Source organism: Apiospora aurea (assembly GCF_038362705.1).
Source record: "Apiospora aurea strain CBS 24483 chromosome Unknown utg000010l_segment0_segment0, whole genome shotgun sequence".
Lineage (NCBI taxonomy): Eukaryota > Fungi > Ascomycota > Sordariomycetes > Amphisphaeriales > Apiosporaceae > Apiospora > Apiospora aurea.
The window spans coordinates 1,377,233-1,404,950 of NW_027117397.1; the positions used below are offsets into that span (position 1 = coordinate 1,377,233).

Sequence of the window (27,718 nt, forward strand, 5' to 3'; positions counted from 1 at the left end):
TCTACCACAGCAGCTTGCGACCCGTTGTGCCATTTCATTATCGGCCTCGTTCAACTGGATCACTGGCATAATTTCAAAAACCACTGAAGAGCGGCAGTTTTCCCGATGTTCAACCACCATGAAATCCATTCATCATTGTTCTGCCGGCTCAATTGGCAAGATCCGATCCCTGAAGAAGGAGGATGGCGAGCCGCTTTAGCGCAAAGACATCCAATACAATTTCCTCCGCGCCATCCTCGACAACAAACAAATGGTCTTCACCAACAGCTATGACCACGCCCAGACAGGGAAGCAGACCTTTGCCGACTTGTATATCGACACCATAGCCAGGAGCAGTAGTATGAGCAAAGTCCTTCGTGACCAGCTAAATGATCGGGAGGTCGCGAAGAGCACGGCTATGGTCTGTCTGTTGGTCAATATTGGTCGTATGGATACCATGTTGAACTGTAAGCTACCCTCGTTGTCTACCTTTCCCCTACTGTCGGCATTTCATACTAACCCCTTGCTACAACTAGTCTTCCCTGAGATGCAAGCGCAGTCTCGTACCTACCATGCTGTTCCCTCTCCAAGCCTACTTGGACGCCAGGGCACACAAGCAAGTGAAAGATTCTCGTGTCCTAAAAGCCATCCTCCAAAATGCTATCGAAGATAAAACCGAGACTCAGGATCTGGAAGACTTCCAGAAACTCAATATCCCACGAACAAACCCTGTCAAGTTGGTCTTTCTCATCTGTCGACAGGCACGACGTATTGCTGAACTACACTTTCCGAATGACGGCGAATTCCATGACTTGATTATGAAGACCAATTTCGCCAGTGCCTCTCGCGCCAACGCTTTTCTGTGGCTCATGGAATTCTACCTCGAATCGGATTTCACAGAAGAAGGATGCGACGAGAACCCGTTTGGAGCTGGCGTTGTGTACAACTCGGGTCTGTCAAATCAATGGGTACCTCAGTTGGTCCATATGACGCCCGAGGAGGAATACCAGGAAAACATCGACCCCCAAACCGAGATCGACTTTGGCCGCGAGAAACAGGCTCATCGAGCTAAGATCATTGCCGCCGATGCTCAGTATGCCCAGGACCACCAGCCAAGCAAACACGCTGTATCCAGAGGCAAGCTACTGGGTGACGACGGTCCTTCCGCTGCGATACTGCCGCGCATCAGACCCTCAACTTCGCGGCCTGGGGCACTAAGTCGTCTGGATGCTTCCTCTCCTGCCGGTCCCGGATCTACAGCACTCGATAAGGTAATGCGACGTAAGCCGCGGCCGCCTACCGCCCTTCAGCTTACCGTGGAGCACAACCGAAACCGACGTGTCGAGTATATCCTGGATCGAGGATTACGCAAGGCCCAATACAAGGCTCGCAAAGCCCGGCGACAGGAGGGCGCCATCATCCGCGCCATACACTGCCTCAATGCCATGGCGGATCCCTTTGTCGACAGCGATGAGGAGTTCAAATACGCTACGGACGAAGACGTACCCTACCGCGGCCGGGGTTTCGGTGGCCTTTGTCAGTTGAAATCGGAGGCGGATGACTTCGGTGAGGTGTTCGTGTCTCACGTCTCTGTCTTCCGACGCTTAGGCCGACTCCTTTCACGTTGGAAGGCCCCTGGTGCCGTGCGCCCTTTCAGAGTTCAGCGCGCACACAATGGCGACACGCCGAATATGAATAGCGAGTACGCCGAAGGGAGCGAGAGAGCGGGAAGATGCCGACGATCTTGACGACATGGACAAGGAGCTTCTCGGCCTTGCTAGTGGCACCGAGGAGGGCAACGGCGGCAAGGACGAAGATGACGACGAAGAGCTTGACGACATGGATTCTGAATACTATTGTTTGTGGCAGACGCGGCCCATGGGTTCTTTCGCTTTGTCTATTTTCTGCAAGCGGTGTTTTGACTTACACCTCGTATACCGAGCAGAGAAAATCAATCAAATCTCTAGAATAATCTGGGGCGGGCGCATTGGGACTCTCCAGCATATTGAGCATAGCAGCACTGATCGATTTGCGCAGCGCCTCCGCCGCTGGAAACCCCGTCAGGTTGCTTTTCGTTCGTAATATGTCAAGGATGCGCGAGGCCGAAAACAGTTGGGTGTATGCTTGGGCCGCTACCGGGTCGAGCTGACTGCAGGACTCGAGAACTCCGAGGCAGTGTGTGGCACCCATCTTCGCGTCTTCCGGTGCATCGGTTCCATTGGCAAGTTCCTGAGTACAATGGTGTAATAGGATTGCGCATGACACTGCGGCGTGAGAGCTTCAATAATTTATTAGTAGCGCCAACTGGATCAAACATGAAAAGGGGTGACTTGTACCTGCTTAACCAACAGCGCTTAGGCACTTCTTCTCTATCCAGAAGCAGACGGAATATTCTGGCAGAAGCCACTGCGGCATCTACAGCATCCTGTCTAAGGTTGTGTAACGAACTCTCTTGCTCCGGAGAGCTTTGAGTGGTCTGTGCAGCTATGTGACGGTAGCACAACATCATGCTACCGAGATGTAACAGGTGAGCGCGCCATATAGAACGCCCAGTGCTTACATCGTGTGTGAAGATAGCACCAAGACCCATCCCCAAAGGCAGTGCATCATACCACGTCTGTAGCTTATTCTTGCTGCTTTGCAGAGAGTGTGCTGTGAGCTCTTCTGATGATCTAAGTTTTTGCCCTGTTTGCGCATTAAGCAGGGAAACCTGGAGCATTTCATTCTGAACGCCTGTGAGGTGTTTATATTAGCCAATTCACCAGTCTTGGAGCGCAACTTACTTTCTTCGACATTTGTGGACGTGTTATACTCGAGTTCCGTGTTCTGTGTGTCGATCATCCATCCACTAAGCCGCTTCCATAGTGTTGTTCCCCATTCGTCGCTAAACCATGTAGATAACCAACTACATGCTGTTAGCTCGTGGTCCCAATGTCGAACCAGCTGCTCATTACCTCAACATAGATACCAATGCACGCTTTGTCCTGCGAAGTTCAACCCACTCGGGCCTTCCAGGGTCTAGTGGTGTCTTCCCGTATAATTCAAGTCCCTTTTCTGTGGGATGTTCAGGACGCAACTTGCAGTTAGTTAACTAACTTGGATCATCCCCTTGAAAGATGCCGACTTACCAGCATATCCAACAGCTTCCTCTGTGTTACCAGGCAGAGCATCGCAGAGACTTTGATGGCATCTACGGGCCGAGTGCCTTGGACCGCTTTGAAATGACCACGGGCGAGATCGTAGAATGTCCGCCAGGGTTGCGAGAGCGTGTCGATAACCTCGTGTCCGTAATGAGCGCCAACAGCAGCTACGGCCAACAAGCAGCAGACGTCACCCTCGTCCTTCGGGCTGTCTCCATCGTAGCAAATGCGGCTATATTGTGCAATTTGTTCCTCGCTGAAAACGTGGAATAGCTTGTCGCTGCCACTGAAGAACGCATTCACGAGGCTGGCTGTAAGTTCAAGCGGAGGCAAGAACTGAGGTCGAGAAACAGATGCAGGAATGCTCTCCGATTCTGTCTGAACGTGGAGTAGATTGGGGAGCGATCCGATCCGGCCGTCGCTACTTCGCCACCTTTGTAGAAGTTGATCTGCCTGCTCTAGGGGTAGATCCTTTAATTGGTTTGTAAATGCCGTTAATATTTTAAGACGCCCCGCTTTTTCCTTTTTCTTATCGGCTTCGTATGTACACTCCTGTTCCTTTTTTTTGGCACCGCTTACAACTCGGTCGGTCTCTAGAACACTAGAAGTAACTCAGTTTATGCAGTAATATAAGTATGACGGTTGTAATGGGTTTTCTGACCTTGGTTTTACTCGTCTGGCAAGCGGAACAGGCTTGGAGAACGGGGCACTCCTTGGGGCCTTGTTTCTTGTCTCGAGAGACCCCTTTGAGGGCCGGTCGTATCGGAGTGAATTCCATCGAATGGTATAGTCAGAAGAGACAGGGTCAAAGATACGTAGGCCGCTAGAGTATTGTCTTGTGAATTGCGTAGCGAGGGCAGAACCTTCCCGATATGTCGTGGTAAGGAGGAAGAGGAAAGAAAAATGAAAAGTACAATTGCCATCCCAGACGACATGTGTTGGATTCTAGAGGTTTGGGGAGGTAAAAGCACTGGAGTATCATCTGAAATCGAAGGAGGTGAAGACGAGTACTGTTTTGTGTACTACATGTCTTACAGGGCTGAGCTTTGTGTAAGACACATGGTCCTTGTATTCGCCACTACCGAAGATCCTAGGCGACTTACCGGTGTATATGTAAGAGTTGTCAGCTAGGGAGTCTCGCGTATCTCGTGCTACCTACTGCTAATCAGTAGCCGGTTCAGCAGATCAGAGATTGCCAGTGGGTTTGTGGAGCCGTAACCCGACTGTAAAAAAGGAAATGGAGAACAGGGTGCGGGCTGTGTTTAGTATTGATGTGGAACAATTGCATAGCAGGAGGAAGTCGCCCTTGTTTACTTATTTTGCAGCTTTTATGTAAATTATGACCATTCCTGCGTAATAATGCATCGTTACACATCACTTGATCCGGTACCTATGAGTATTCTAGGTTGAATGCTGGCCGCTTTGCCACACTCCTCTAAAGCCCCGATCGTCGTGGAAGCTGCAAAATAAGGAAAGAGAAGCCCCTATTCACGTCTTTGTATCACTAGTGGTTACAGAGATTGGGCGCCATTTGAAGCACTCATTCATGGCGTACGTTATGGGGAAGTCGCGGCAAAGGGAAGCCATTGTTTGCCCTATTCTATTTAGGGACATATGGGTTCTTTCGCTATGAGTCAGAGATATATAACGCTGCAACGTACACCCGCACTGACAAAATGCCGTGCGTCATGCTGTCAACCGCCTCTTAGAAATCACCCGCTTCGCAATGCAGTAAATACAGGGCCGTCAAGTCTGGCTGCGTGTAGGACGATCACCATCCCTGAGCGTGGTACCCGCCAACGGCATCGCGCTCCAAGTACTGGTTCCAGCTGGTCGCGTTGGGTTCTTCCTTGGTCTCCCCGGCCTTCACAAAGGGCTCCTCGGGATATTGCTTCAGATTGGCCACATCATGCGATGTGTGCCGCCTCTTGAGTACAGCGTCGGCAGTAGATGTCTTCTGCTGACGCTCCCAGAGCAGCTGCCGACGGAGCGACTCTGTCAACTCATGATGCAACATGTTGCATCTCGTAGTTCGGGGCGACAGTGCCGGTTGGTGTTGAGTGGCATTGGCATTGGTCATGATAGGCTGGGCAGTGCTGCGGAAGATCTCCTTGATAGGCCTCAGAGCCGAAGTTAATTGCGAGGCAATGGCGGCGCCCGAACCGCCACGGAGGTGGTCTTGACCATCAGCAAACATCAAGCTGAGGTTGGACCGATGAGAAGTCAGGTTGGGTTTGGTAGGGACGCGCTCGAAAATGACCGGGTCATCCATGCTCTCCTTGCCACCCTCCTCGACAGAGTCCTCCCATTCCGAATCGTCTTCGTCGTCGTCGATTGCGCTCTCGTCGATGTTGCTGTCCGACTGCTCGTTGCTAGAATGAGTTTGAATAGTGCGCATGCTGACCTGGTTGCTGAACGAGGCCTGTTTCTTCTGAGCATTAAGCAGAGTGTTGGGACGAGAAAAGTGCATGGCGCTCTTCAAAGATGAACTCGGATCCTCAGCAGATCCAGATGATGCACCGGGCTGGAACATCTTGGGCTTTCCTTGGGGAGCGAGAGGCTTGTGTTGCATCAAGCTCTGCGGAGAAGAATCGTCACCCGAAGAGCCACCGAGGGCAAACTTGGCGGGTTGTTTCTTAAGCTGGACCGGGCGATATGCTGGAGCAGCTTGGGGTTCGGGGATCGCGCCGAGAGCGAGTTGCTTCATTGATTCCTGGCTACGAAGATGGAGGGTGGTGATGGAGACCTGGGAAGGCGAGAAGCCGCGGATCAGCCACTCACCTCAGCTCTCCGGTGGTGATGTTGGGTGGGCACACGCGGTGAGTGCGCTCATAGTGAGAGCACCAACGCTGCACGCGAAAGCGGAAATGGCCACATGAATACTCGACCTGCAAATGATCAGCTCCAGATCATCCAGCAAGGCTTCTGTCCTACCTGAGTGTAGTCGCACATGACGGGCAGGGACGAGATCGATCTGATACGCGAGATGTGAGAGTCAGGCAACCAGAGGGTGCTGCATGGGGAAGAGGCCGTGGTTGCCTGAAGAGCGGCCGGCTTGTATAAGTAGCCACGCAGCAAGCGACTTCGGCCATTGGTCATCTGTCGCCGGGAAGAACGAACCAGGGGGCGCGGCCGAGCTCTCCTAGGAGCGGTCGGATATCGCAGTCGTCCCCTGGCTGATTCGCCAAGGTAGGAGGTCGAGAATCGACGCTAATGCGGCACTCCGCACACACCCGGGACGTAGCGTGGGGTGCATCGACCCACTCGGCCCCTAAGAGGACAGGTACCTGCCAGATCCAAGAGGGAACTGTGTGGGGCACGCACGACCGGGGAATCGGTAGGTCGACAGGGGCCCACTGCGCAAGAACAGGGGTCACGAGAGGCTCCTGACGATAGTACAAGATAGGCTCCTTGACAAAAGAGAATAATCCTCAGATTTGATAATTATGAACTGCGGCGGGGCACCTGCCCGAACCAGAGCGACGCGATACTAGCAATACACATTCTAAAGAGGGCTCTTAGGCCTTTGTTTCGTTGGGGGAGGGCAGCGGAGAAGACGACACCCACGTCGTCAGACTCAGACAATTCCATGTACTCGCCACCAAACTTTTGCGCCAGTTCCTTTCCTTTCTCCTTCGTGACTGTTCTATAATCATTCTCGCTGGCCCAGTTGCCCACAAACAATATTGGCCACTTGTCCCCGTGTCGGCTTCTTATGTTCGCTGCTATTGGCTCCAGGTAGTCGAAGCTGGCTTTTTTCCTCACGTCGAATACCAACATGAAGCAATTTCCATTCCGAATAGCTTCATCTCGTAAGGTATGGTACGAGTCGATGCCAGCTGTGTCCTTGATTTCGAGAGTGACGTCTCCGGCCAGTGTGAAGTGATATATGTCCTCAATAGTTGGATCGTACGTCCACTCCGGTTCGCGGTTCTCATACCACGCCAAGAGTGTCGACTTTCCGACGCATGAATCGCCCAGCAGAACCAAAGAGATATCAGGGGGGTGTTATGTCTGCCTTCGTTCCGGCAGCAGGGGAGGGCAGTCTTCTCAGATAAGACGGGCTCGCTCCTCGGCAAGTATTCTGCTGAGCTGCAGATGATATATCCCTTCTCAAGATCGACTTGAGGGAAGCTATACCGGATACGGCGTCTCCCAACATGGAGCAGGACAGCAAAAGAGAGGGCGCAGATCTGCAATAGTAAGTAATGTCAAGAGAACAGTTGGATCACTTACGAAGAACAAAATAGCCGAGGCAGCAGGACCGCGAAAGGTGTGGTAAGTCACCCAGAAGATCAGGCGGTCAACAGAATGCGAATCCATGGCTGATAGGGTGGCATGAGTCTGCAGAACACATAGCTGTGCAGGAAGACCCGGGACTTATATCGAGGCTACACGCGTGTCGCAAAGCAGTCGTGATCTGGGGCCCAGTCTTCCTACCCATCCCTCGGAGATGATATCGACTGAGTGGCCCGCCGAGACCGAACAAGATTGCTCAGGAACCCCACCGTGAGTGGCATTGATCAGGTATCTGAACTCCAATCAACCCCGGTAGTGCATAATACGAGGGCAAGTTTGAGGTGGAGATCCGGCCTACACATCAACACAATGGTGTCAACACCACCGCGGGCCATCCGGGACAAGGACATTATGCGCCGCTAGGCTGGGGGGTCAAGGGGGAAGTGTGGATATAGGATCACCACGACGGATATCACTAAACGAATGTGACAGAGCCAGAAGCGAGGACTGGGACGGCAGCATGGTTCCATTTTAGCCCTTACAAGCTACATAGAGGTACCTAAATAAATATCACAAATGAGAGGGCTTGCCGCTATCGTCCTGAGGGTGTTCCAAGTGTATGTCCAAGTACAGGGGTCCCAAATGATCATCCAGCTGCCATTACGCTCTCCTTTCCCCATCTGGGTTGTTCACCCGAGCTTGGCCTCCCACTCTACATTATGCAAGAGTGTCCAATATAGATACCGAATCGAGACCTGGCGCGGTTAGATCATAATGACCAAGTGGGTAGGCCACGTACGAGCTGATCCCGAGTAGATCCAACCGACTGGATTGATCCAAAGGGCTGGTTTTTGTAAGGCCAGTCCAAAATTGTTGAGATACACATGTTGGCGGTTGGTGAGTCTTTCCAATGGCTATATGCGCTGGCAATATACCTCCTTAAAGGTCCTACGACCCCTATCCGCTGTAACTGGACCGTCTTTATCAGCTCGGCTCGGGGGCATGTACAACAACAATCAGTGGCTGATCTGAAGCCGTTCCCGCGATATCCAGCCAAAATATACTCGATCGACGCGGCATGGCTGGAAAGAAGTACTCTAAGGTCGCATGTATTGGAGACCATGACCAACTCGACCGACCTGCATATGTATTTGCAAGTCACTTCTAAGTATCGCTCGCCTCCATGCGTACTACGTTTCTTGCACGATATTATTGGAAAGGGGCAGCGCTACAGTCAAGGGTCATAATTCGGTTCAGCATATCTCGACTAGATATCACTGGGGTGGCCTTAGTAAAAAGAAAAGCCAGTCAATACCTGCTCCTGTATACTATCCCCCGAGAGCCAAACCAGTCACAGTAACGGGAGCAAACAACACGGTCAGGGCTACAGGTCTGTCTTACATTAGAATCAGGATCGAGCAACTCAACAGTATATTGCGGAGAATCGGAGTCAACTGCATCCGAGGATCATCGGGGAGCATAATATACCCATTCAGGATTACAGTTGAAGTATCCTCTCCCACCCACGATAGCCGAAGAGGACGTGGTCAGGTTACGGCTGAGAGCATGAGGGTTTGGATTTCAATTGCATGGTCATGCAAGCTGAGGGCTGTTACACTTCGGGTATAGATTCAGATGTTCCCCTGATACTGATAGGTAGAGCAGCATTCTCACACTTGTCAAGAGGTTGGAAATGTTTGATCTATATACGGTCTAATGTAATTGAACTCAGTTGCTATATCTCAGGGAACCCAGGATGGCAAGCGAGCAGCCCGACAGCATATCGTGAAGAGCACAGTACTGATTTGTTTATTCGACCTGCGTGAGCCAGTAGTTGGGATCAACTGTATGCGAGGATCCTCGGGGAACACGAGGTACACATCCGGATCGTGACTGGAGCATCCTCGAACAATTCCGATAGACGGAAAGGACATACGGCTAACGATGCCAAATGGCTTGCATATAGGAAAGTAGCAGCACTACAATCAGGGGTCATAATGCGGTTCAGCACACCTCAACTGGATATCACTGGCATAGCCTCGGTAAAAGAAAAGGTCAGCTAATACCTGCTCCTGCATACTGTACCCCGAGAGCTGGCAAAGACAGACCAGTAACAGTGGCGGGAGCAACGTCACGGTCAGGGCCAGTTAATAGGTCTGTCTTGGAGGAGCTGGAACCAGAACGAGCAGATCTTTAGCCTCCTGTGGAGAGTTAGATCTAAATGCATCCGAGGACCCCTGGGGAGCTTGCTATATGTGTTTGGGATCGTGGCCAGAACATCCTCGAACAAACACAATGGCAAAAAATGGCCGGTCGTGGTACGGCTCGGAGCAAGTACCCCTATAATGGATGCCTCGAGCAGAGGCCGCATAAAGGGGCCTGTCATGGTCAGGGGCCTCGACTTCCCCAGGTGAGGGGTCAGGTTTGGATTCTCACTGGGTGGTTATCCAAGCTAAGGGTTGCCAGAACCCGGGTGCCTTTTGCTTTCTTGACATGGCAAGGTGGGTATTCACATTACAACCTGGCCGGAGACGTCTTGACCAAGAGACTTGCCAGAGCACCTTGTCCGGTCTGTTCTGGAAACGACCTCCTGCAGGATAGGTCGGATAGGTAACACTTGAGTGGATTGTGGATACATACTCATATCTTGCGGTTGGCTCCAAGTTCGGTCACTGGCACACAACACTACACGACCCACGATACTTGTGTCTTAGACCGGTCCAGCACGCAGTGACGATCTGACGGTGTCTTTGGATCAGAGATCACTGTCGACGCAGACTAACAATGCCATGATAGCATGTAGACGCGTGAAGTGGCAGCGCTACGATCAGGGGTCATGCTGGACGGGTTGAACACGGCTCAGAGAGAATTCGGCTGGGTATCACTGGATGGCTTCGGTCAACAAGGTCATCCACTGACGGTTGTTACATGCCGTCCCCCTAGCTGGAGCTGGCAGAGACAGGCCAGGAATAGGAGGCAGGGTCAGCATCACAGTCAGGGGCCAGTCGATAGGTCTGTGCATTAGCCGGAACCTAGCTTGATAGCATACTGCACAGAATTAGAACCAGCCGTATGCGAGGATGCTCGGGGAGCACACAGCTGGGCTCGCAGTCGGAGTATCCTCGAGCAACCACGATGACGGTAGGCTATACTCCATGTGTTCTGTTTATTTTCCGGTAAGGTAAGAATTCTTATTGCCACCTAGCCAGAGATGCCTTGACCGGGGAATTATCCAGGGAGCTTGTCCGGTCTATTCTGTGCTGCCTATATCAAGAAGGTTGCTTTCAAGGTCGACCGACCTGGTCATTAGTCTCAGATACTCTATATAATCTTTAAGCCTCGTTTATTGCTTCGTTCCAGCCACTCAACGTCGATTTAAAGATGCCTCTGGATCAATGATCCTTGTCGACACAGGCTAACGATAACACAATGCCTTGCGTATAGGCGAAGTGGAAGTGCTACGATCTGGGGTCAAGTCGGACCGGTGTGAATGCTCATCAGAGAGGAAACTCGGCTGGAAATCACTATCTCAACCACTGATTGAGTCCAGGGGCCTCTGTCGGTCGGGGGTTTGACGTAACCGTGGATTAGGCATAGAGTACACACCAAATACGGAAATACATTAGACTACTGCAACCCCTGCGGCGACCAGGTCGGTACTCGGCATCACAGGTCTAAGTGTTCGCATACGGGTCGGCCACAGCACTAGCTACGTGCTAGTGTCCCAAGTGGTGTACACGCTGCATAATTGGTTGAAAAAGCTACCCCGCTTTTATTTGTGCAATTGGCGCTCATACTACATCGGGATAATCAGATTTACCTCCCTTCCTTCCTTCCTTCCTTCCTTCCTTCCTTCCTTCCTTCCTGCCTTCCTTCCTGCCTTCCTGCCTTCCTTCCTTCCTTCCTTCCTTCCTTCCTTCCTTCCTTCCTTCCTTCCTTGCTTCCTTCCTTGCTTCCTTCCTTGCTTCCTTGCTTAAGCTTTCTCAACCCCCCACTGTATACCCCTCAATCCACCAACTTCACACAATTTCGATCCTCAACAACCATCAGTCTTAGGCATCCATACCAGTCAGGCGCGAACAGAAGTCTCATATAGTGGTACTCATGTCGAAGTTTTGAGGGCTAAAAGGATGTCCGACTAACATCAACATCGATTTCAGGCCGACAACTTAAATTTTCATCCATTGAATTGCGACAACCACACAGCCAAGACTTTAGATTCGCGATCGCAGAAAATGAACAAAATCGTCGCCGACGATACGTCAGACCAACAACTACTTGAGAAATGCCAGAACACGGTAAGGGCTGACGCACGGAATGCAACATCATAAACTGAAAAAAGCGCAAGGATTGCCGTATTGAATGGAACGATTACGACGATCTTGACAATGTGCAAACGTCGAGCACCGTCGTTGCAGTCGTCTTCGACAGACGTAAACCATGCGGCCATCTACGGATATACGACCACAACGATCAAGAGATGGGCATGATTGGGTTAGAATCAAAGGGTTTCATTATCATAATGTGGCAGAAAGGGTGGCGGTTCATGTGCTTTGGAAAACATCGGGTTGGGGCGGTCCGTAAACCTGACACTACATGATTTTATCTCGCTTGGCTAGAAATGTCCTGGCCAATTCCTGGGGACACGGTACCATGATAAACGGCTGTGTTCCCTGATGGTTGGGCATGGTTAAAAGGAATTCGAACTTCTTGCTCAAGACCACCGTACGAATGACATCTAGCGGCATCAATGAGTACACCTGGCCTTGGAATGAACCTGGGTTTGGTTAGCGCAGACTACTTATCCTGGAATGGGGTGTTACCATCTGCTTGAACAAATCCACCATCGTCGCTATCGTCATCAGTAGTGGCGGCCGTATCTAAGTTGGAGATGTGAATACCAATAGGCACCGATCCAATGTAAGGAAACGTACCTTGTCCCTGTTCATTACTCCGATGTTCGTCGTTTCTAATAAGCCCACCGATTGCTCGTCGCTTATTAGGCCTCCCTTGTTCCACGGCGCTGTTCTTTCGTTTGCCGACCGCACTTAGTATGCCTGGAGTAGAAATGAGTTTTGCTCTCCGCACAAGGGTGGATCAAAACCTTACGTGCTTCAAGCTTTTCCTTTACAAGAGTGCAGAAGTCCTCGGGAAGTTGGTTGTTCCTATACGATTTCTGCAGTTCGACTTGAAAAGATGTTGCATTGATGCTCGCCAGGCGGGTCACTGATAGAGCGACGATGCAAAGAGAGGAAATCTCCACGCCGAATTGATCCAGAATCATCCGAACCAGGTTGCATGCTGCCTTGCGCCTGCTCTTGACGGAACCCGAGTATCGCAAGAAGCCGTTCTCTTCCTCCTTAAAAAGTGCAATGATATTATCAAATGAAGCTTGTTGAGAGGCGGTGAGCTCACCTCCAAGGTTGTTTAGTTCTTCCGCTATGTCGTTGATGGACTTGGACACCAAATGGGAATCAGAAGAAGCTGCCATGTGTCCAATAAAGAGAGAATAGTTGGGAGACAAACGGTGTACAATGGGAGATGAAGGGGGACGAAATAGAGGAAGGTAAATAGCTAGGAAGGCAGGAAGGCAGGAAGGCAGGAAGGCAGGAAGGAAGCAAGGCAGGAAGGAAGCAAGGCAGGAAGGAAGCAAGGCAGGAAGGAAGCAAGGCAGGAAGGAAGCAAGGCAGGAAGGAAGCAAGGCAGGAAGGAAGCAAGGCAGGAAGGAAGCAAGGCAGGAAGGAAGCAAGGCAGGAAGGAAGCAAGGCAGGAAGGAAGCAAGGCAGGAAGGAAGCAAGGAAGCAAGGAAGCAAGGAAGCAAGGAAGCAAGGAAGCAAGGAAACCCCGCTTTATTGCCGCGGGACAAGAACCGTTTGTTTCCGTTAACCCATCCTTCGGGGTAGCGTCGTCTGCGCCGCGGAGCCACGTCCTTCCTCGTGTCGCATCGCCTCGGCGTCTGTCGCGGGCGTTGGCTGGGTGTCTTCGTGATCGGAAGCGCGGCTAGGTGGCGTCGACAGCACGTGCGCGCGTCTCATGATGCGCGTCTCGATGCGCGCTGGGCCTGGTACACGGAAGATACGACGCCGCAGCGAGGTGCAATCAGACAGAGGCAGGTGCGGGCGTTGCCCTCTGGTGCACTACACAGCCCTGTGGTGAGCGTCACGTGCTGCAACGCACGAGCCAGCTACAGCGCTTGTTCCCGCCCCCTCCGTCTGCCAAAGTCGCCGACGCATCAACTGGTTAACCCACCTGCACCATCCCCTCTTGGAACTCATCGAGCACAAGTGCACGCTCCGTTTCTTCGGGCCTGCGGTTCGAAGACCGGTTGTCTCGCCCTAGCTGCCTGTTGCGCGCTTCGGAAATGCTGCCGAGCGGCCAATGCTGATGCCTGTCTGGACGAGTGCATTAGCCATGTCCACAGCAACTGCCGCAGAACCAGCAGCCGCATCCCTCCAGACTATTCTACGGCGAGACACAAGGCTGTTCGTTCGACCTTCCTTCTGGACCCAGCAACATCTACGGTCACTGCATTGCCGCTTTGCAAAATGTACGTCGACGCAAGTCGACGCAACTAAGGCCTCCGCGAACCTGCCCACGACCCCGACACCGGACGAGCAGCCAAACTTCGCTGACCTCAATACGTTGTTTGACAGCGTCTCGACCCAAACGCAGATCGCTTGCGCCGCGCAGCGTCTTGTTGCTAGCTTGTTCCCTTTCACGAAGACCGAGACACGCAAGCTCCATGTCGGTACCCAACCGTATAAACTTGTTGCGTGCCAGAGGTTTCTGCCCAAAACGTCGAGGAGAGCCTTTGCTTCAGTGCCAGTCAAGGGACGAAGTTCAACTGCCCCGTCCTTCTCGTCCGTATTTGGCTGCTTGCAGCTTTGCAGAATCGGAAGTAGGACTTTAGCAGTATGAGAACCGCGGCTGTAGGGATTTTCGCGAGCTCTTTGGCGTGCCTCGAGTATGGCCTGAGCAAGATGCGTTTTGGCACATTTCCGGTCGCACACAGGACGCTCGCCATGGCTGTAGCCATGCGATAAGTTGGCTTTTAGTGCGCCCGACTACATGGGCGGGCTGGTGCCGTTTGGACGCGTTGGACTGCGGCACGTCTGGCGGTAACGAAGCTGCGCGCCGTCGTTTCGAGGGGACTACGATGTTCTTGGTAAATACCGTCGGACCGCCCACCTTACCTAATAGTCCGTCGGTCAGTGTCTTTAGTCGCTCCATATCCAATCCGCATTGCATTGAGGATAAAACAGCCCCATATTCCCTACCAGTAGATGGTCGGAGGTTTCTTCTGATCTTTCTGATTCGAGGGTGTGATGCCGAGCTCAGTAGAGGTTCCTTGTCCTTCGCTGGCTCCCTAGGGCTCTTCCGCAACGAAGTACAGATAGGAACAGCACAAGTCTGACGATCGAAAGTTAGTGTTGCGAAATCAAGCCCTAACGGAGTTTTGGGAATAGCCTTGTGTTGAGTGTGGTGAAGGAGTGTATCGTCTCAGTTCCTTGGCCTTCTACACCCGAAGCCTCGTTGCAGATTAGGTCCTTATAGATTTAGTCAGAAGTTGGTAGCGTAGCTATAGAAGAATATAAATACAACTGGAATCTAGTAGAGTTGCAGAGAAGTGCCGAGAGATATCTCCCAACATATACTGTATAAATTTTCATATGGCGATGTTGGTGACGGATATAGATGAACTAGTTATAGATAAACTAGCAGGTATGCATTCAGACCCTCTGAGCATCATGTGAACCACTCTCATCCCGCGCAGCAGGATAGCCCCTATCCAGGTGCATAAGCACCACCCGGCCCTCGAGCGTCGCCAGCCTTGTGTATATGTGACACTCGTGCTGTAGGCGCTCGAAACCATCTGACAGTGTTCCCTTGCCGACGAAGGTGTAACCATATGGTGTAAGTTCGAGTTTAAACAAGACGCCTATCTCTGACTTCTCATTCCACCCATCCAGTGTGCTAAGCAATCCCGGTATAGGTTGTCGCGCAGCTGGTCACTGATGAGGTGTGTGAGCTGACCGGTGACAGGGTGCCACAGGCCGTCTCTGTCCGCGCCACGATGCGAGAGCACATTGGGGCAGCTATAATCCAGTTCCCAGCCCTTCTTGAGGTCTGCTGATGAGTTTCCCATAGGTGGTGGTTGAGATCCTGAATGGTGCGCAGGTTGGTATAAGCGAGACAGTGGATGTCTGCACCAGATGTTCAAGGGACAGGCACCCATGGGCGATTTCGACCAGCTCTCCGCTGAGACCACATACTAAGCCAGCCTCCTTGGGCAACCAGCACAATGAAGCCACGGCTTAGGGGCTACCTAGTTGCTTCCGCGGTCGTTCGCATCCGATTCGGACTCAGAGTCGTTTGTGGAGTCGAATCTATCAAAGGAGCGCAGCCCATTCCACCAAAAGATTGCAAAATACGCGCAAACAGACACAGAGTCCCATATTTGAATTAGTCGTGCTAACCAGTAGCCCTTTGCATCTGTCCCTATAACGTAGGCTGCTCCGCCTAGAAGAATAAAACAAAGGAGTTGGAAAGATTGAGGGATCAGAAGAGAAAGACGGATACCAAGAAGGCTAAATCGTAGGAACGGGAATTTTTCTTCTAGGCCGTCGTAGAGTATGGACTTTTTCCGGACTATAAAGTAGACTGTGTCCAGCGATCCTAGTGTAGTAACCACTATGCTAAAGCAGAAGGTGAAAACCAAGAACCCGTGCCGCTTGGAATGGCCATCCTGAATGAGCTGGCCCCGATCGATGAGGACGAGAGCAGTAGTTTGAATAATGCAAGTAAAAAGCCCATAGATTAAAAAAGGATACAACCGACAATGTTCTAAAATGTCTCTCATTTTGACGAAGCGCGAAGTATTGAGAATTGTTCTTCAAACAGCAGACAGGAATTCCACAAATGCTAAATAGTGAAGGTGTAGGTTGTTTGGAATCCTCCATTGCCGACCGGAAAAGAAGTACAGGTCGGGCATGCAGGTCTAGCGCTAAAGCAATCGCATTTCATGGCTATGAGCAAGGGAATTCGAATGTAGCCCAGTTGCTTGATAGCTTGCTCCTTGCATGTGCTCGTCCCTTCACCCTGGACTCTGAACGATTGGGCGGTCTAGCACTGCCAATGACCAACTTCTCTGCAAGACATGTCACAAAAGTTGATACCTGAGACAGAGTTAGTCGTGTGGTTGTATAAAGGGCCTTTTTAAACGACCAAGGTTGATCGAGGTACTGCGGCGCATGGTGATCAATAATGAACGTTGGAAGTAGAGGGTACTGAGTAAGACATTCACCCGGTCATGGCTTCTGCACTCTGTTACTATCATGTCAGGTAATTGTTATGAAAGAACAGCACGTCGAAATGTTAACCTTGTTCTAGGTCCATGCAAGATTAAGAAAGTTTTTGTAGGTCGTCTGGTGCCCTAAAAAGTGCCACTGCATGAGAAAATCCATTAGCATACACGCATGGAGGAAACTCACCGATACTGACCATCCACGACGTTTTGGCGGCACGGCGTACAAAGCAGGCGTCAAAAGAAAAATATGCAACTGTCAGGCCACGAGAAACTAAACAACCCCTGTGGTTTGGGCTTGTTCGGTGAAAGCTCATGAATCAAAGAGGCCACATCAATCACGCCCTGCACAGATACGGCTTCACCGGTCCATGACCCCTGCTGTATTCAAAAGTATTGGTGTTCTTCTACAGGGCAGCTACAGGAAGGACGCTCGATAATGAGGTTTATGACTGGTACTCCACATGAAGTTGGGAAAGCAAGACACAGCCCGGCTGATATTTTGTTAGACTACTGGAAAAGAGACGAGCCAACTAACAAGGCAGATCATCCTCTCAGGCAACTAGGACATATCACACCGCATAATACAAGGATTCGGATTGATAGTTCAGGGAGAGCCCAAGCGAGGTTGCGATAGCGCTAAGTCCCTCATATGAAGACGCGAAACCACGCGAGTAGCGCAGCCTAATAAGCACGCCATAACGTAACATCACGCACCTAGGTGTTGATATTTGATGCTGTGTTGACGTCGCCGAGCAAATAAATCCCAACAGTGCACTCGAAACCTAATCGCTCTTCACCATGGGCACCAGTGGCTTATGGTCGTATTGCAACCGCGGAAGGTACTATGTCTTCTACAACAAATCGTAAGGCAACCTTTTCGTTCCCTCGTGAGCTTGTACCGACGAAAGTGTTATTTCCAAGGTGTCCCTTCTATTTATCCTACAGACTGACCAGCCCGCCTTTCGCAGTGATTCGGGACAAGTTGGTCGACATACTGGCCCTGGAGATCCCCCGGGACCCGGACGAGTTTCAAGCTTGGCTTGCTCAGAAGCGCAGCGACCTCGACATGCTGCAAAAGCAATTGGAAAAGGCATGGCTCGTCCTACCGACTGTTTCTCACGCACCCGAGCTGCTTGGCGAGTTGACAGGGTCTGAAGATCTTTATTTGGCTCCAGGCTACGTGAGGCTCCCAAAGCTCTTCCTAAACATAGAGGGGTCCAGGACGGTATTGGCGTGGCGACGCAGCGGATATTCATTATCATGTGCGTATATATAGGATAACTCGATGGCGAGCCCCGTCTCGGCGGCACACCAACCACCATCACAGATGGCATTGCGAGGCGGCCAGCCCTGCTTCTAAGAGCATTCTCGTATTAGGCAACCCGACGACAGCCGCTCCAGCCCTGGCTACCGACAACCTTTCCACATACTCTATAAGAAAGGGGTAAGGTTGGGCGAGTTAACAACGGGGTTTTTCTACGAGCAGGACCCTGTTGACGCGATCTCAGCAGAGCTCCTTACTGCTGGAAGGGTATATCCTGTCAGGTGGGTGACAAAAAAAGAGCACTGCGAACGCAGCTTACTGTAGTATGTACTTTTTAAGTATTATATAGTCCTATTTTCACGGCCCCTTTACAGCGCTATATATCGAGAAAAGAACTAGTAAAAAATATGTATACTACTCTTTAATCCGTAAATACTATTATTCTATTTTTCTTTTATTTTATATAAAATATTTAAGGGGCAGTGTATTACTCTGAACCTCGCACTTAGTTTGGCAGTGCTTTTTTTTTGTCACCCACCTGCCTCCCGTACTTCGTCTTTAGTGAGCGGGGGGCAGGGGATTTTAGTGCTGAAAGTTAACTTCGGGCTAGGGGCGTTAGGTGTTTCTGGTGGTGCTGGAAAGAAGGATTTGCTGAGAGCTGCCACCTTCCCGTCGAAGGTGCTGTGCTCGTTGATCGTGGGTGTGACGTTCTGTTTTGCTGCCCCTTGGCCCCTAGCCCTCGTCATCTTAACTAGGTTCCATAGGCCCTTAGGCCCTTCGGTGCAGGCCTTGGTCACCTTCTCCTGCCAGGCTTCCGTCAGTGCTTTCTGTACTGCTGCACTCTTCTGGTTCTGCATCTTTCGGTATGCTTCCCAGTCTTTCGGGGCTAGAGTGCGTTGCCAGATCCCCCGGAGCCTCCTGGTCTCTATACATTTAGCTTTACACTCCCCTGTAAAACCTGGTAGGTGTCGTATAGTGGCGCCTGCTGTGGGCACGGTGTCTTCTATAGTGTCACCTAGAGCCTGCTCGATGGCCCTGAGTGGGGGCCACGCAAATCCAACCTGCCACCTCTACGTCGGTGTGGCCTAGAAACGCCTTGTCGGCAGGCGGCTAGGAGCAGGCAATGGTCCGAGGGGTTCATGACTTTTCCGGCCGACCGGCGGCGTTTTGGTACAGCGCGCGTTAGTATCGACGAGAGCCTTGGGTAAGCCCTCACCGACAGCGCCGGCGGTCCCCTCATCCTTTCCGATACCCTCCGCCGACGTCGACGACCGTTCCGACAACGACCAAGCGTATCACTACATACAGCCCGTCTCTTGAGACACACGTACCAACCAACCAACCTACCTACCGAACGGCAACGAGCCAGCGGGAGGGCTCGCCGACGAACCTCCCGACGCCTTTAAATCTAGAACAAGAGCCAGAACTCACATCACATCACATCACATCACATCACGACACGAACCACACCATCACCACCAGCTTCATCATCATCGAAAGAGACGCGACGTCAACACTCGCTCGCGGTGGACGTCGCGTCTACCGCCGTTCGAAGCAAAATTTTCACTTCACACTACATGGCGAATTTTCCGAAGTTTTACCGAGCACACACTACAGCTACATCACCATCTCCGGACTCGACCGAAGGCAGGAAGGATCAAGATGGATGTTCGCATATCAGCGCTATAGAATTTCACGAGCCATACACTCATTTTTACACACAGCCAAGCGACCAAGCGACGAGGGTCGAGTCTATGACGAATACGACGGACGAGGACGCCGGACTCGGGATCGGGAGTCATCAAACTGGAGACGTACGATATACGTACGCCGTGCGTCTCTCGCGCCATGACACTGTATCGAGCTAGCATAGAAAACAACGTCTGCATGAGGCCAGGGCCTCGGGTCGGACGATAAATTGACTATCCATCCATCCATCCATCCAAGCTTCTTTTCCCTTTTGAAACGATTCAATGGCGGGGTAGCTTACCTTCCTCTTTAGACCATTTCTGGGCTGAGGCCGTCAAAAGAAGTGCCTTTCGTTCCTCAAGGCACAGTTACAGCGCTATGATTCATTCCGAAGTATATTGGTTTTTTCTTGGCCAGCATGTAGCATGTCCAAACCCATGCAATCTCCTTTTGCTGTTCACAGTTGTCTCAATTCGATACCTCTTTGAGTTCTGTTGGGCGACTTTCGTTGAGGATACTATGGTGCACCCTTTCAGACGTACCTGCTCGAGTGGATCGCGACTTCCCGCAATCTTAATGCTGAATCTTAGATAAGGGACCGCAAACGTGAATGGAGGAAACCTGGCATAATTGTGTCAAGACGGCCGAGAAAACGAAGTCTTTTGTCATTGGAACTGACCGACACAACCTGGCGAATCTGTGTGCTTATGCAGAAGCTCATGCTAGCGCCTTGGGTGATACTCACAACGACCGTCACAGTACACCCCTACATGCTGCCAGGATACCAGCCTTCGGTGGGTTGAGCAGAGTAAGAATAAATACCTTGGGCCCCCGAACGTGAGCTGTTGTGTTGCAAAAGTCTTCATCTCCTCTTTCCATCTCAATCAATTCTGGAATTAGATCGACAAACATGGCCAGAAGATACAAAAAGGCCGCCAAAGGAACAGCTCCACCCGAATCTCTTCCAGCAGTCGACGCTGATTCTCGACCAACATTCTCGTAAGTCCTATCCGTGACGTCCATTTTCATTCCATAATACTAAAGAGAACGAAGGCCATATGCGACTCATCATGTTAACGTGTACTTCGGTAAAACCTGTGAAGCATTCAAGGTGCCGAAGGCACTATTGAACAAGTGCCCCAATCTCCCCCCTACTTCGGGGCTTTACGTCAGTGAGCGCCGTTTCGAACATATATCTGTGGACGTTGGCCATATTCTCATCCACTTTCTCTTCACGGACGTGTACCAATGCCTAAAGCCGCAAGGATCCACTATGCACGAAATGCAGATCGCAGAGTTTACACATTGTGTCCAAGCCTATTCCGTTGCTCAGATGTACAACTTGCCTTCTCTCGCCGAGCAGGCGGAGAAAGAGATCCGGCGACTTGGTGATAGCATAACCATGTCAAAGGTCCTGGCTGTATTGAACACGGCATACCCAAATGGGATCACCGACATGTTTCTAAGTGGCTACTTGAGATCGCGGATGAAGGCTCTGTTCGCAGACCGCGTAGCCATGGAAGCCTTAACCAACACTCTAGACGATAATGGGCAGCCAAAGTCAATCGTCGAAATCCTCTTCGAGACCATGGTGAAGCTGCAACTCGAAGACGGTAGGGAGGAATGCGACGAGCAAGGTGTGTAGTTCACAGGCATGAAGGGAGGTATTGGCATTTTTGAGGCTGATTCTATCACAACAGACGAGTCCGAGGGGATGGCAGGCTCTGAGGCGTGTAATACCATAGAGCACCCGCACGATGAGGAGTTGGGCGGAAACTTGGAGGAACCAGCATCCTCGCCTGTTCTCGAAGAATCATTTGCTGCTGAGGTAGTATATCCCCCTAAGCCATGGGCGGAGACAGAGTGTCCCCCTGAGCCATGTGCGGAGCCAGCATGGGTTGATATCTCGGATCAAGATTCAAAAACAACAAGCGACACGCCCACATCTGAAACTTTTTCTGAAGTTCAACCGGATGTCTGTCTCGAGTGTGAGGTTCAGACGTGTCGCAGGAGGATGGAGACAGGGGGTCGCCCCTTGACGCGCCTAGCGCGCTACGCAAGACATTTCATTTGTGTATTTATTAGCACGGTAGCACCTTTCTCTTTTGTCCTTTCTTTCTTTCCTTTAGACAGCACTTTAGCACTCAATATACCATCCGAACGCTCTCCGCCGTGCGATAAGACGTCTGGTGAACAGTGGTTCGATGGGATTCCGTCGCCTAGCTCTGAGGATAGGAGGAAGAAGAAGAAGAATAAGAAATCAGCACAGGCTCTTGACGCGTGCTGTGAAATGTTCAAGGATCACAGGGTATCGGGGACTTGGAATTCGTGTGTTCAGTGCTGCAATTACGTGCGTTCGTTGGCCAAGGAAATAGAATGTTAAGGGCGCCGATCCAGGGCAACGGGATAGCTAGGCAGATTGGTTGCAAGAGGTGCCGAAGGATCAATTTCTATGCAAACCCACTGCGGCAAGCTTTTGTGTTACAATTGATTGAGAAGGGAGTCGACGTAGAATGATTGGTAGATCACGGACAACGCAGGGACAAGCGACCACCAGCAGACGCCAACATCAAAAAGTGCACTTCACACAACGCTGAGGTCATTCCACCGGCCTCGTCGTTGTGGTTAGCAGCAATGGCCTGGGTACTCATCCATTAGTGCCGCCCCTCATATCGATGTACTGCTATCATGCCATAGGTGATGTGTTCGTTGTCGGATATGACGTGCCCAATCAACGTCTGCACAACTCGACGGAAAAGGTAGACATCATCCAGCTCCTCCCTGAGCGGCAGCAGCAACTCCGTCTCGCCGGGATGGATGTTCAGCGCTTTCAAGTCGTGTGGTGAGGTGAGGCTCGGGGCTCGAAACGCACGATGGCGGAACACGATGCCCAGGAGGAAGACATGGGTGTTCAAGAATAACGAGGCGGCCCCTAAAGTCTCAGGGAGTGGGTAGGTATTTCTAGTCGAGTGTTAGCAAACACCATCGAAAGGGGTAGGAAGTGACGAACGCAACCTTTTCGCCGAGGTAGGACTTGGTAAAGGCCAGCATAAACTTGACCAGTGTGTCATGAGGCCCACCGTCCGGATCCATACCGGCATCCATCCCTTGATGCTCGCCTAACGGCAAAAAGAAGAACCAACGCGCCAAACCGACCAACGGAAACAGGGCCCCAATTCACGGGATGCCAGCTCTATGCGGCCGAACCTGCGGCGCAAAGACCTGATCAGAGGCTGCAGGGATACACGCGGGGCGTGCAACCGGCAGCCCTGCCCCACCCATCCACCCACCATGCGAACTCAAGGATCAGCTGGATTGTGATCAGCTGGATGGTCCAAGAGGTCGGCGAGATGCGTCAAGCGGGGGTAGACGAGCGTGGCGAACAAGAGAAGGTCGATAAGACGCTCCCCTTCGACTTCCATGCCACCTGCCCCATCGTAGTTCTGTCTCGTGTGCGCGAAGTAGGCAAGGGCACCGTAGAGGGCCGCTTGGTAGCCCAGCAAGTTCACAATCCGCTCTGGGCGGAATTCTGGCGACGCCAGCGTGGCGTGCAGACTTTCCATGTTTACCCTCGTAGGACTAGTTAAGATATTCTGTACTGTGCTTTGCTCCATTGGGTCAATAATCGTCGCTGATTGACGTGAGATCGCACACTTTGCGTTTTCTTTGACCTTGCTGATCAGCTGAGCGTAATGCGCGTTGTCGGGGATCGCATTGAGTTGACCGAACATAACGTTTGGCGCTTGGTAGTAGAGCTGCGGCTGCGGCGACACTGCATCGCTTCGGTAGTCCGGGGAAGCAGGCGTATTCTGATCTGTTATGTGCGGCCCTCGATCTTGAGGTAATCGCACATCGTGCGTAACTCATTGGTAATGATGATGTACGAGACGCCAATGTAGCGGCGCGGATCCAGACCCGCGTTGTGGAGCGCCATGATGGCGTTCTCGGTCGTACTTTCCATGGTCGGGCCATTCTTGTCGGGGCTGCCGTCGGTCGATATGAGGGAAAGCGTGCGCTTGGTGTTGAGGGGATCCTCAAAGGCGCTCTTGACCACATCCGCCATCATTACAACGCAAGACTGGAACACAAGCGTGGCCCAGCAGCGATAGTATTCAGCTCAAGGCTCTATGGATTAACTCCTACGCCAAGAAGATAACTATTGCGTTTGCGTCGATGTCGTATAAATCTAACGCCGCGCTGGATTTATTTAACCACACCCCGTTTTAGGAATAACGCGCCTTTATCAAGGCCGAGCGGCCCAAGTATAACCGATTTTGTATCCGTATTTGAGAGATGTTGAAACCAAAAGACTAATTTATAGGTAAATAGTAGTCACCCATATCTTCATAACCGCCCCGACTTATCAAGCCGCCTGCAGTCGGATCATGCCTAGGGATACCTTGAATCGAAGTACCCGGGTTGCCAATGGGGTCTGCTCCAAACCTAGCGAAAAATTGTGGCCAAATGTTCCTGACACCGTAAACATAACCTGGATGCACAGGATACCCCTGGGGTGTGGAATACCGTGTCGCGATGGCCTCGCGTTGAAAACGAAACTCGTCCCGGATGGGTGCCAGGGAGGGTTCTCATGTGTGGCAAAGGTCTTCCTTCGTGATCTTTGTTTTTCCATCCTAGCAAGTGCAGCACATACCTTTCCATCTGATTGATGTGATTCAATTTGAATTCAAAGCTGTAGCTTTTGCTGTGGGTTACCCAGTCCTTGTTCGTGGGTGAACTGTCGTTTAAATACTTTGCTGCGATAATCAAGTCTCTCGGCTCACCCGTGGCTCGAGGATCACAGAGACGGGCAGGCACGCATGCAACTAGATTAACCGATTCAACTCCCCGCCCTCCCCCCGAGGTCTGCAACACAACACCCTCACCCACCTAGTTCCGCTAGTACAGCCGAACAAGACCAGCGAAGGCTACAATACCTGCACGACGAGTCCGACGACGAGTCCGACGACGAGTCCGACGACGAGTCCGACGACGAGTCCGACAACGAGTCCGACAACGAGGAGCGAAGCGATGCAGGGTCAGGGGTACAAAGGGCATCGACCTCAGAGCTATTTCCCTCACTGAGCCCCCTCCCCCTCAGCTATATTCGGAGATGAGCGACAATCGGAGACAACACATTGCAAATCAGTTGGAGATAATTCTAGGCCCGAACCACGACCAAAACATGGGATGGAAGACGAAAAATGGGGTACAGTTTTGGGACTTCGAGGATTCAGTAATCCTTGTGAATGAAATAGCGGAGAAAGGGCATCTAATGCCTATGACTGAGTTTACTAGGATGGTTGCACCTAAATTGAAAGAGGTGAGGTCCCCAGACGGCATCAAAGGTCGTGGAAATCACATTAAATTTAAGGCAATTCTTGGAGGCCATCGTTTACTGCCGAACTTTGATAAATTTAGTCTGAGTTCAAATGAAAGAACGAGGTTATTAAAGGCGGGAAAAAAATCCAATGAGAAAAGAGGCGGATCCTGGGCCATGGTAATGTAGGGAGTCGTGGTAGGGTGATATGTTGGGGTGATTCATTAGAGTTACGGTTAATAATATTTTGAAGCATTATAAATTTATTGACGATATTTTGAAGCTTGACGTATTTATTAGCATAATGTATTAGAGTTGACATAAATGGTAATGTATTGGATATGAGATTAGTTATAATATATTCGAGTTAAGGTTGACGATAATGTGCTGGAGTTGAGATGTTAGGGTCAGGGTCAATGGGGTCAGGGTCAATGGGGTCAGGGTCAATGGGGTCAGGGTCAGGGTTAGAGTTGATAAGTTTAGATGCTGCTGGGGTTGATAGCGCTTGGAAGCGTTGTGCAAAAGTTGCTGACATTTTGAGGCCTTGATCTGTGCGTACGCTAGTGAGGAAGCATACCCCATCAAACTATATTCTTAACATTTTAAATCTATATTTTAATAGTATATTATTTAAATAAAATATTTATAATAGTAAAGCCTGCACTACGACCAAGCTGCTTAACCCCCCGAGTGTAGTGCTCTAACGACTCGGCTGGATTCTCAAGAGCCGATTCCCCACGGTCTTGCCAAATGTTTCCACCACAAGTTTCCTTGCTTTATTCATGGTCTCCGCACCATTTAGGTCCTTGAATTCTACCAGAGAGTTGGAAAAGCACACTTCAAGAAGCAGGGTTCTTCTACCGTTGTGCACTACTATCTCCCAACTTTTGAAGGTTTTGATGTCAAAGGTTGTGGCTGACTTGGGAGCAATAGTGTCCATACGTGTGTCGGAGCATGAATTGGGTGCTGCGAGGGTGGCGAGATTGGCGGCTAGCTCCGCAATTGCCGCTGAATTGCCCCTGATTTGGGCGGAAGAGACGAAGACTGGTTTCCACGTAACATCGAACTTGAGCATACCTCCTTTCTCGACCGGCCTGTCAATCTTGGCAAGCAGGTAAGGGAAGTCCCGCGGAAGCACGCAGGACAATCCGGCATTGTGGAAGCTCAGCTCTCCTCCCGTGAAGGGTGCGGTGTCGGTGGGGATTCTCATTGCCTCGTAGGACCTAACCTCCGAAATCACAGTGAGCGTGGAAGCTGCTGACGGTGGCGACAGTCTTCCGGTTGTGGGGCTGTCCTGAGTCACCACCATATGGGACGGAGGGGAGGCATCCCGTCTTTGGCGCTTGGGCGGAGGAGGACCCCTTTCATCGTTGGCAGTCTCACTTTGGAGACTCGCCTGAGATGCTGCTGCATAACTGTTGGGCGTCGATGGATTCTCTTGCAGTTGGGCTTTGCGCTTCGGGCTGATGACCGCCTCTTCATGGGCCATGGGGGTAATATCAAGAGGCTTGACATTCGGGCCTCGGGCAGAATTCTTTGCCTTCGCAGTCTTGTCATTGACAACTGGCAGTCTGTCGGGATGTTGCTGAAAGTAAAGAGCCTGGCGGTCGTGACCACCTGCCCAGTTGTGCTGGGAATCCCCAAAAGTGCTCTGTTCCGGATTCCTAGGCATATTACAATCCTCAATACGTTTTGTGGAAGACACGCCTAGAAGTCTCTGCCGTGGGGCTACTGTCTGATATGGCTTGGCGGTGGGCGTGTCAACGCAAGAGGCTGAGCTTGAGGGTTCAATGACCGATAGACCGGGGGCGAAAGAAGTTTGCGGCTGAAGCTGATCGCGCAGAGCTTCTCTGCCAGGCCTGATGAGTGGATGAGTCGTATGGTTGCTGACTAAGCTCATGAATTTATCCTTCGCCTCGTCTGTGACCATTGCATCGCCGACAAAGATAGGAAGCTTGGTTGCAGTTTGGTTCTTGGAAGAGTCCCCCGGCCCGGCGGGATTATGGATACAGCTCGCCATGGTCTCTGCCCCAGAGCCAGCTGTCTTGACGATATGGGGAGCCTCGTGGGCCTTCGACAGCAGCATGTTGGAGAGTGGGGTATGGAAACCTGTTGCTCGACGGTGTGAAGTGTCTGTGGAGGAGCGGTATATACTAGCTGATGAGGGCAAAGCTTGATCAGTTGATTGTAACAAGAGATGGAAGATATGCTTTACTCGACTATTGGCTGTCGAGTAGGGGTTATAAGTAAAGTCACAGAAGAGAGCACAGGAGCAGGACAGGTGGGAGAGAAGAGTTCGACAGAGGTGTATCGATGAAGATAAAAGTCAGTGAGGCAAGAAGAGGTGGGAAACTCTATTTATATTGGTTTATCCCTGTCGAGTTTGTGCCTGCCCCTGTCAGCGTTTCGAACAGTCCGCGATCTCGATGATCGGCGACCTCAATGCACAGCCCCTATCAGAGCCAGACTACGGGAGAGCCATCGCTTAGGTTCGGTGTCGATGGCCCTGACGCTATTAACTGATAGTGGCCGTGACCTGAGTCGTATCTGCAATGGTCCAAGGTTTTAGGACACTGGTGAAGAAGCCATTAAGATGCAACTGTAATGCTGTCAAGCTGTCGTACGATAATAACCTGGGCGCCCTTTTTTATATTACGCCATGCTTAACTCGGTCTCTAGTTAGTATGTTTCCATATATACGTAGATCTAACTAAAACAATGGCCTGGGCCCAGGGACTTCGTGACTTGACTCTGTGTGTTCATAGAATAGCTCATGTGCTTCG

The 27,718-nt window shown here is 51.3% G+C and overlaps 12 protein-coding genes across 12 annotated transcripts; 3 read left to right on the forward strand and 9 right to left on the reverse strand.

The window, feature by feature from the left end:
• Window positions 1-250: 250 nt before the first annotated feature.
• PG986_014461 (uncharacterized protein) lies at window positions 251-1,727 on the forward strand (the record flags this gene model as incomplete). The annotated part of the gene is made up of 2 exons (XM_066850683.1): window positions 251-400; window positions 516-1,727. The coding sequence occupies 2 exons, from the start codon at window positions 251-253 to the stop codon at window positions 1,725-1,727; spliced, it is 1,362 nt and encodes a 453-aa protein (XP_066692921.1).
• Window positions 1,728-1,902: 175 nt separating this feature from the next.
• Window positions 1,903-4,180, reverse strand: PG986_014462 (nitrate assimilation regulatory protein nirA; the record flags this gene model as incomplete). Its single annotated transcript, XM_066850684.1, has 8 exons — window positions 1,903-2,208; window positions 2,540-2,712; window positions 2,763-2,884; window positions 2,934-3,055; window positions 3,108-3,590; window positions 3,699-3,720; window positions 3,781-3,954; window positions 4,155-4,180. The coding sequence occupies 8 exons, from the start codon at window positions 4,178-4,180 to the stop codon at window positions 1,903-1,905; spliced, it is 1,428 nt and encodes a 475-aa protein (XP_066692922.1).
• Window positions 4,181-4,890: 710 nt separating this feature from the next.
• Window positions 4,891-5,826, reverse strand: PG986_014463 (uncharacterized protein; the record flags this gene model as incomplete). Its single annotated transcript, XM_066850685.1, has 1 exon — window positions 4,891-5,826. One exon carries the CDS (start codon window positions 5,824-5,826, stop codon window positions 4,891-4,893), a length of 936 nt encoding a protein of 311 aa, XP_066692923.1.
• A 737-nt stretch (window positions 5,827-6,563) lies between these two features.
• Window positions 6,564-7,442, reverse strand: PG986_014464 (Ras GTPase; the record flags this gene model as incomplete). Its single annotated transcript, XM_066850686.1, has 3 exons — window positions 6,564-6,985; window positions 7,033-7,312; window positions 7,356-7,442. 3 exons carry the CDS (start codon window positions 7,440-7,442, stop codon window positions 6,564-6,566), a joined length of 789 nt encoding a protein of 262 aa, XP_066692924.1.
• Window positions 7,443-12,155: 4,713 nt separating this feature from the next.
• Window positions 12,156-12,849, reverse strand: PG986_014465 (uncharacterized protein; the record flags this gene model as incomplete). Its single annotated transcript, XM_066850687.1, has 2 exons — window positions 12,156-12,415; window positions 12,468-12,849. 2 exons carry the CDS (start codon window positions 12,847-12,849, stop codon window positions 12,156-12,158), a joined length of 642 nt encoding a protein of 213 aa, XP_066692925.1.
• A 4,614-nt stretch (window positions 12,850-17,463) lies between these two features.
• PG986_014466 (uncharacterized protein) lies at window positions 17,464-18,025 on the forward strand (the record flags this gene model as incomplete). The annotated part of the gene is made up of 3 exons (XM_066850688.1): window positions 17,464-17,504; window positions 17,611-17,845; window positions 17,942-18,025. 3 exons carry the CDS (start codon window positions 17,464-17,466, stop codon window positions 18,023-18,025), a joined length of 360 nt encoding a protein of 119 aa, XP_066692926.1.
• A 434-nt stretch (window positions 18,026-18,459) lies between these two features.
• On the reverse strand, window positions 18,460-18,786 carry PG986_014467 (uncharacterized protein; the record flags this gene model as incomplete). The annotated part of the gene is made up of 1 exon (XM_066850689.1): window positions 18,460-18,786. The coding sequence occupies one exon, from the start codon at window positions 18,784-18,786 to the stop codon at window positions 18,460-18,462; it is 327 nt and encodes a 108-aa protein (XP_066692927.1).
• A 1,742-nt stretch (window positions 18,787-20,528) lies between these two features.
• PG986_014468 (uncharacterized protein) lies at window positions 20,529-21,263 on the forward strand (the record flags this gene model as incomplete). The annotated part of the gene is made up of 2 exons (XM_066850690.1): window positions 20,529-20,617; window positions 20,672-21,263. 2 exons carry the CDS (start codon window positions 20,529-20,531, stop codon window positions 21,261-21,263), a joined length of 681 nt encoding a protein of 226 aa, XP_066692928.1.
• A 1,009-nt stretch (window positions 21,264-22,272) lies between these two features.
• PG986_014469 (uncharacterized protein) lies at window positions 22,273-22,711 on the reverse strand (the record flags this gene model as incomplete). Its single annotated transcript, XM_066850691.1, has 2 exons — window positions 22,273-22,579; window positions 22,629-22,711. 2 exons carry the CDS (start codon window positions 22,709-22,711, stop codon window positions 22,273-22,275), a joined length of 390 nt encoding a protein of 129 aa, XP_066692929.1.
• Window positions 22,712-22,917: 206 nt separating this feature from the next.
• Window positions 22,918-23,181, reverse strand: PG986_014470 (uncharacterized protein; the record flags this gene model as incomplete). Its single annotated transcript, XM_066850692.1, has 1 exon — window positions 22,918-23,181. One exon carries the CDS (start codon window positions 23,179-23,181, stop codon window positions 22,918-22,920), a length of 264 nt encoding a protein of 87 aa, XP_066692930.1.
• A 254-nt stretch (window positions 23,182-23,435) lies between these two features.
• PG986_014471 (uncharacterized protein) lies at window positions 23,436-23,681 on the reverse strand (the record flags this gene model as incomplete). Its single annotated transcript, XM_066850693.1, has 1 exon — window positions 23,436-23,681. One exon carries the CDS (start codon window positions 23,679-23,681, stop codon window positions 23,436-23,438), a length of 246 nt encoding a protein of 81 aa, XP_066692931.1.
• Window positions 23,682-25,635: 1,954 nt separating this feature from the next.
• On the reverse strand, window positions 25,636-27,021 carry PG986_014472 (uncharacterized protein; the record flags this gene model as incomplete). Its single annotated transcript, XM_066850694.1, has 1 exon — window positions 25,636-27,021. One exon carries the CDS (start codon window positions 27,019-27,021, stop codon window positions 25,636-25,638), a length of 1,386 nt encoding a protein of 461 aa, XP_066692932.1.
• Between the last annotated feature and the right edge of the window lie 697 nt (window positions 27,022-27,718).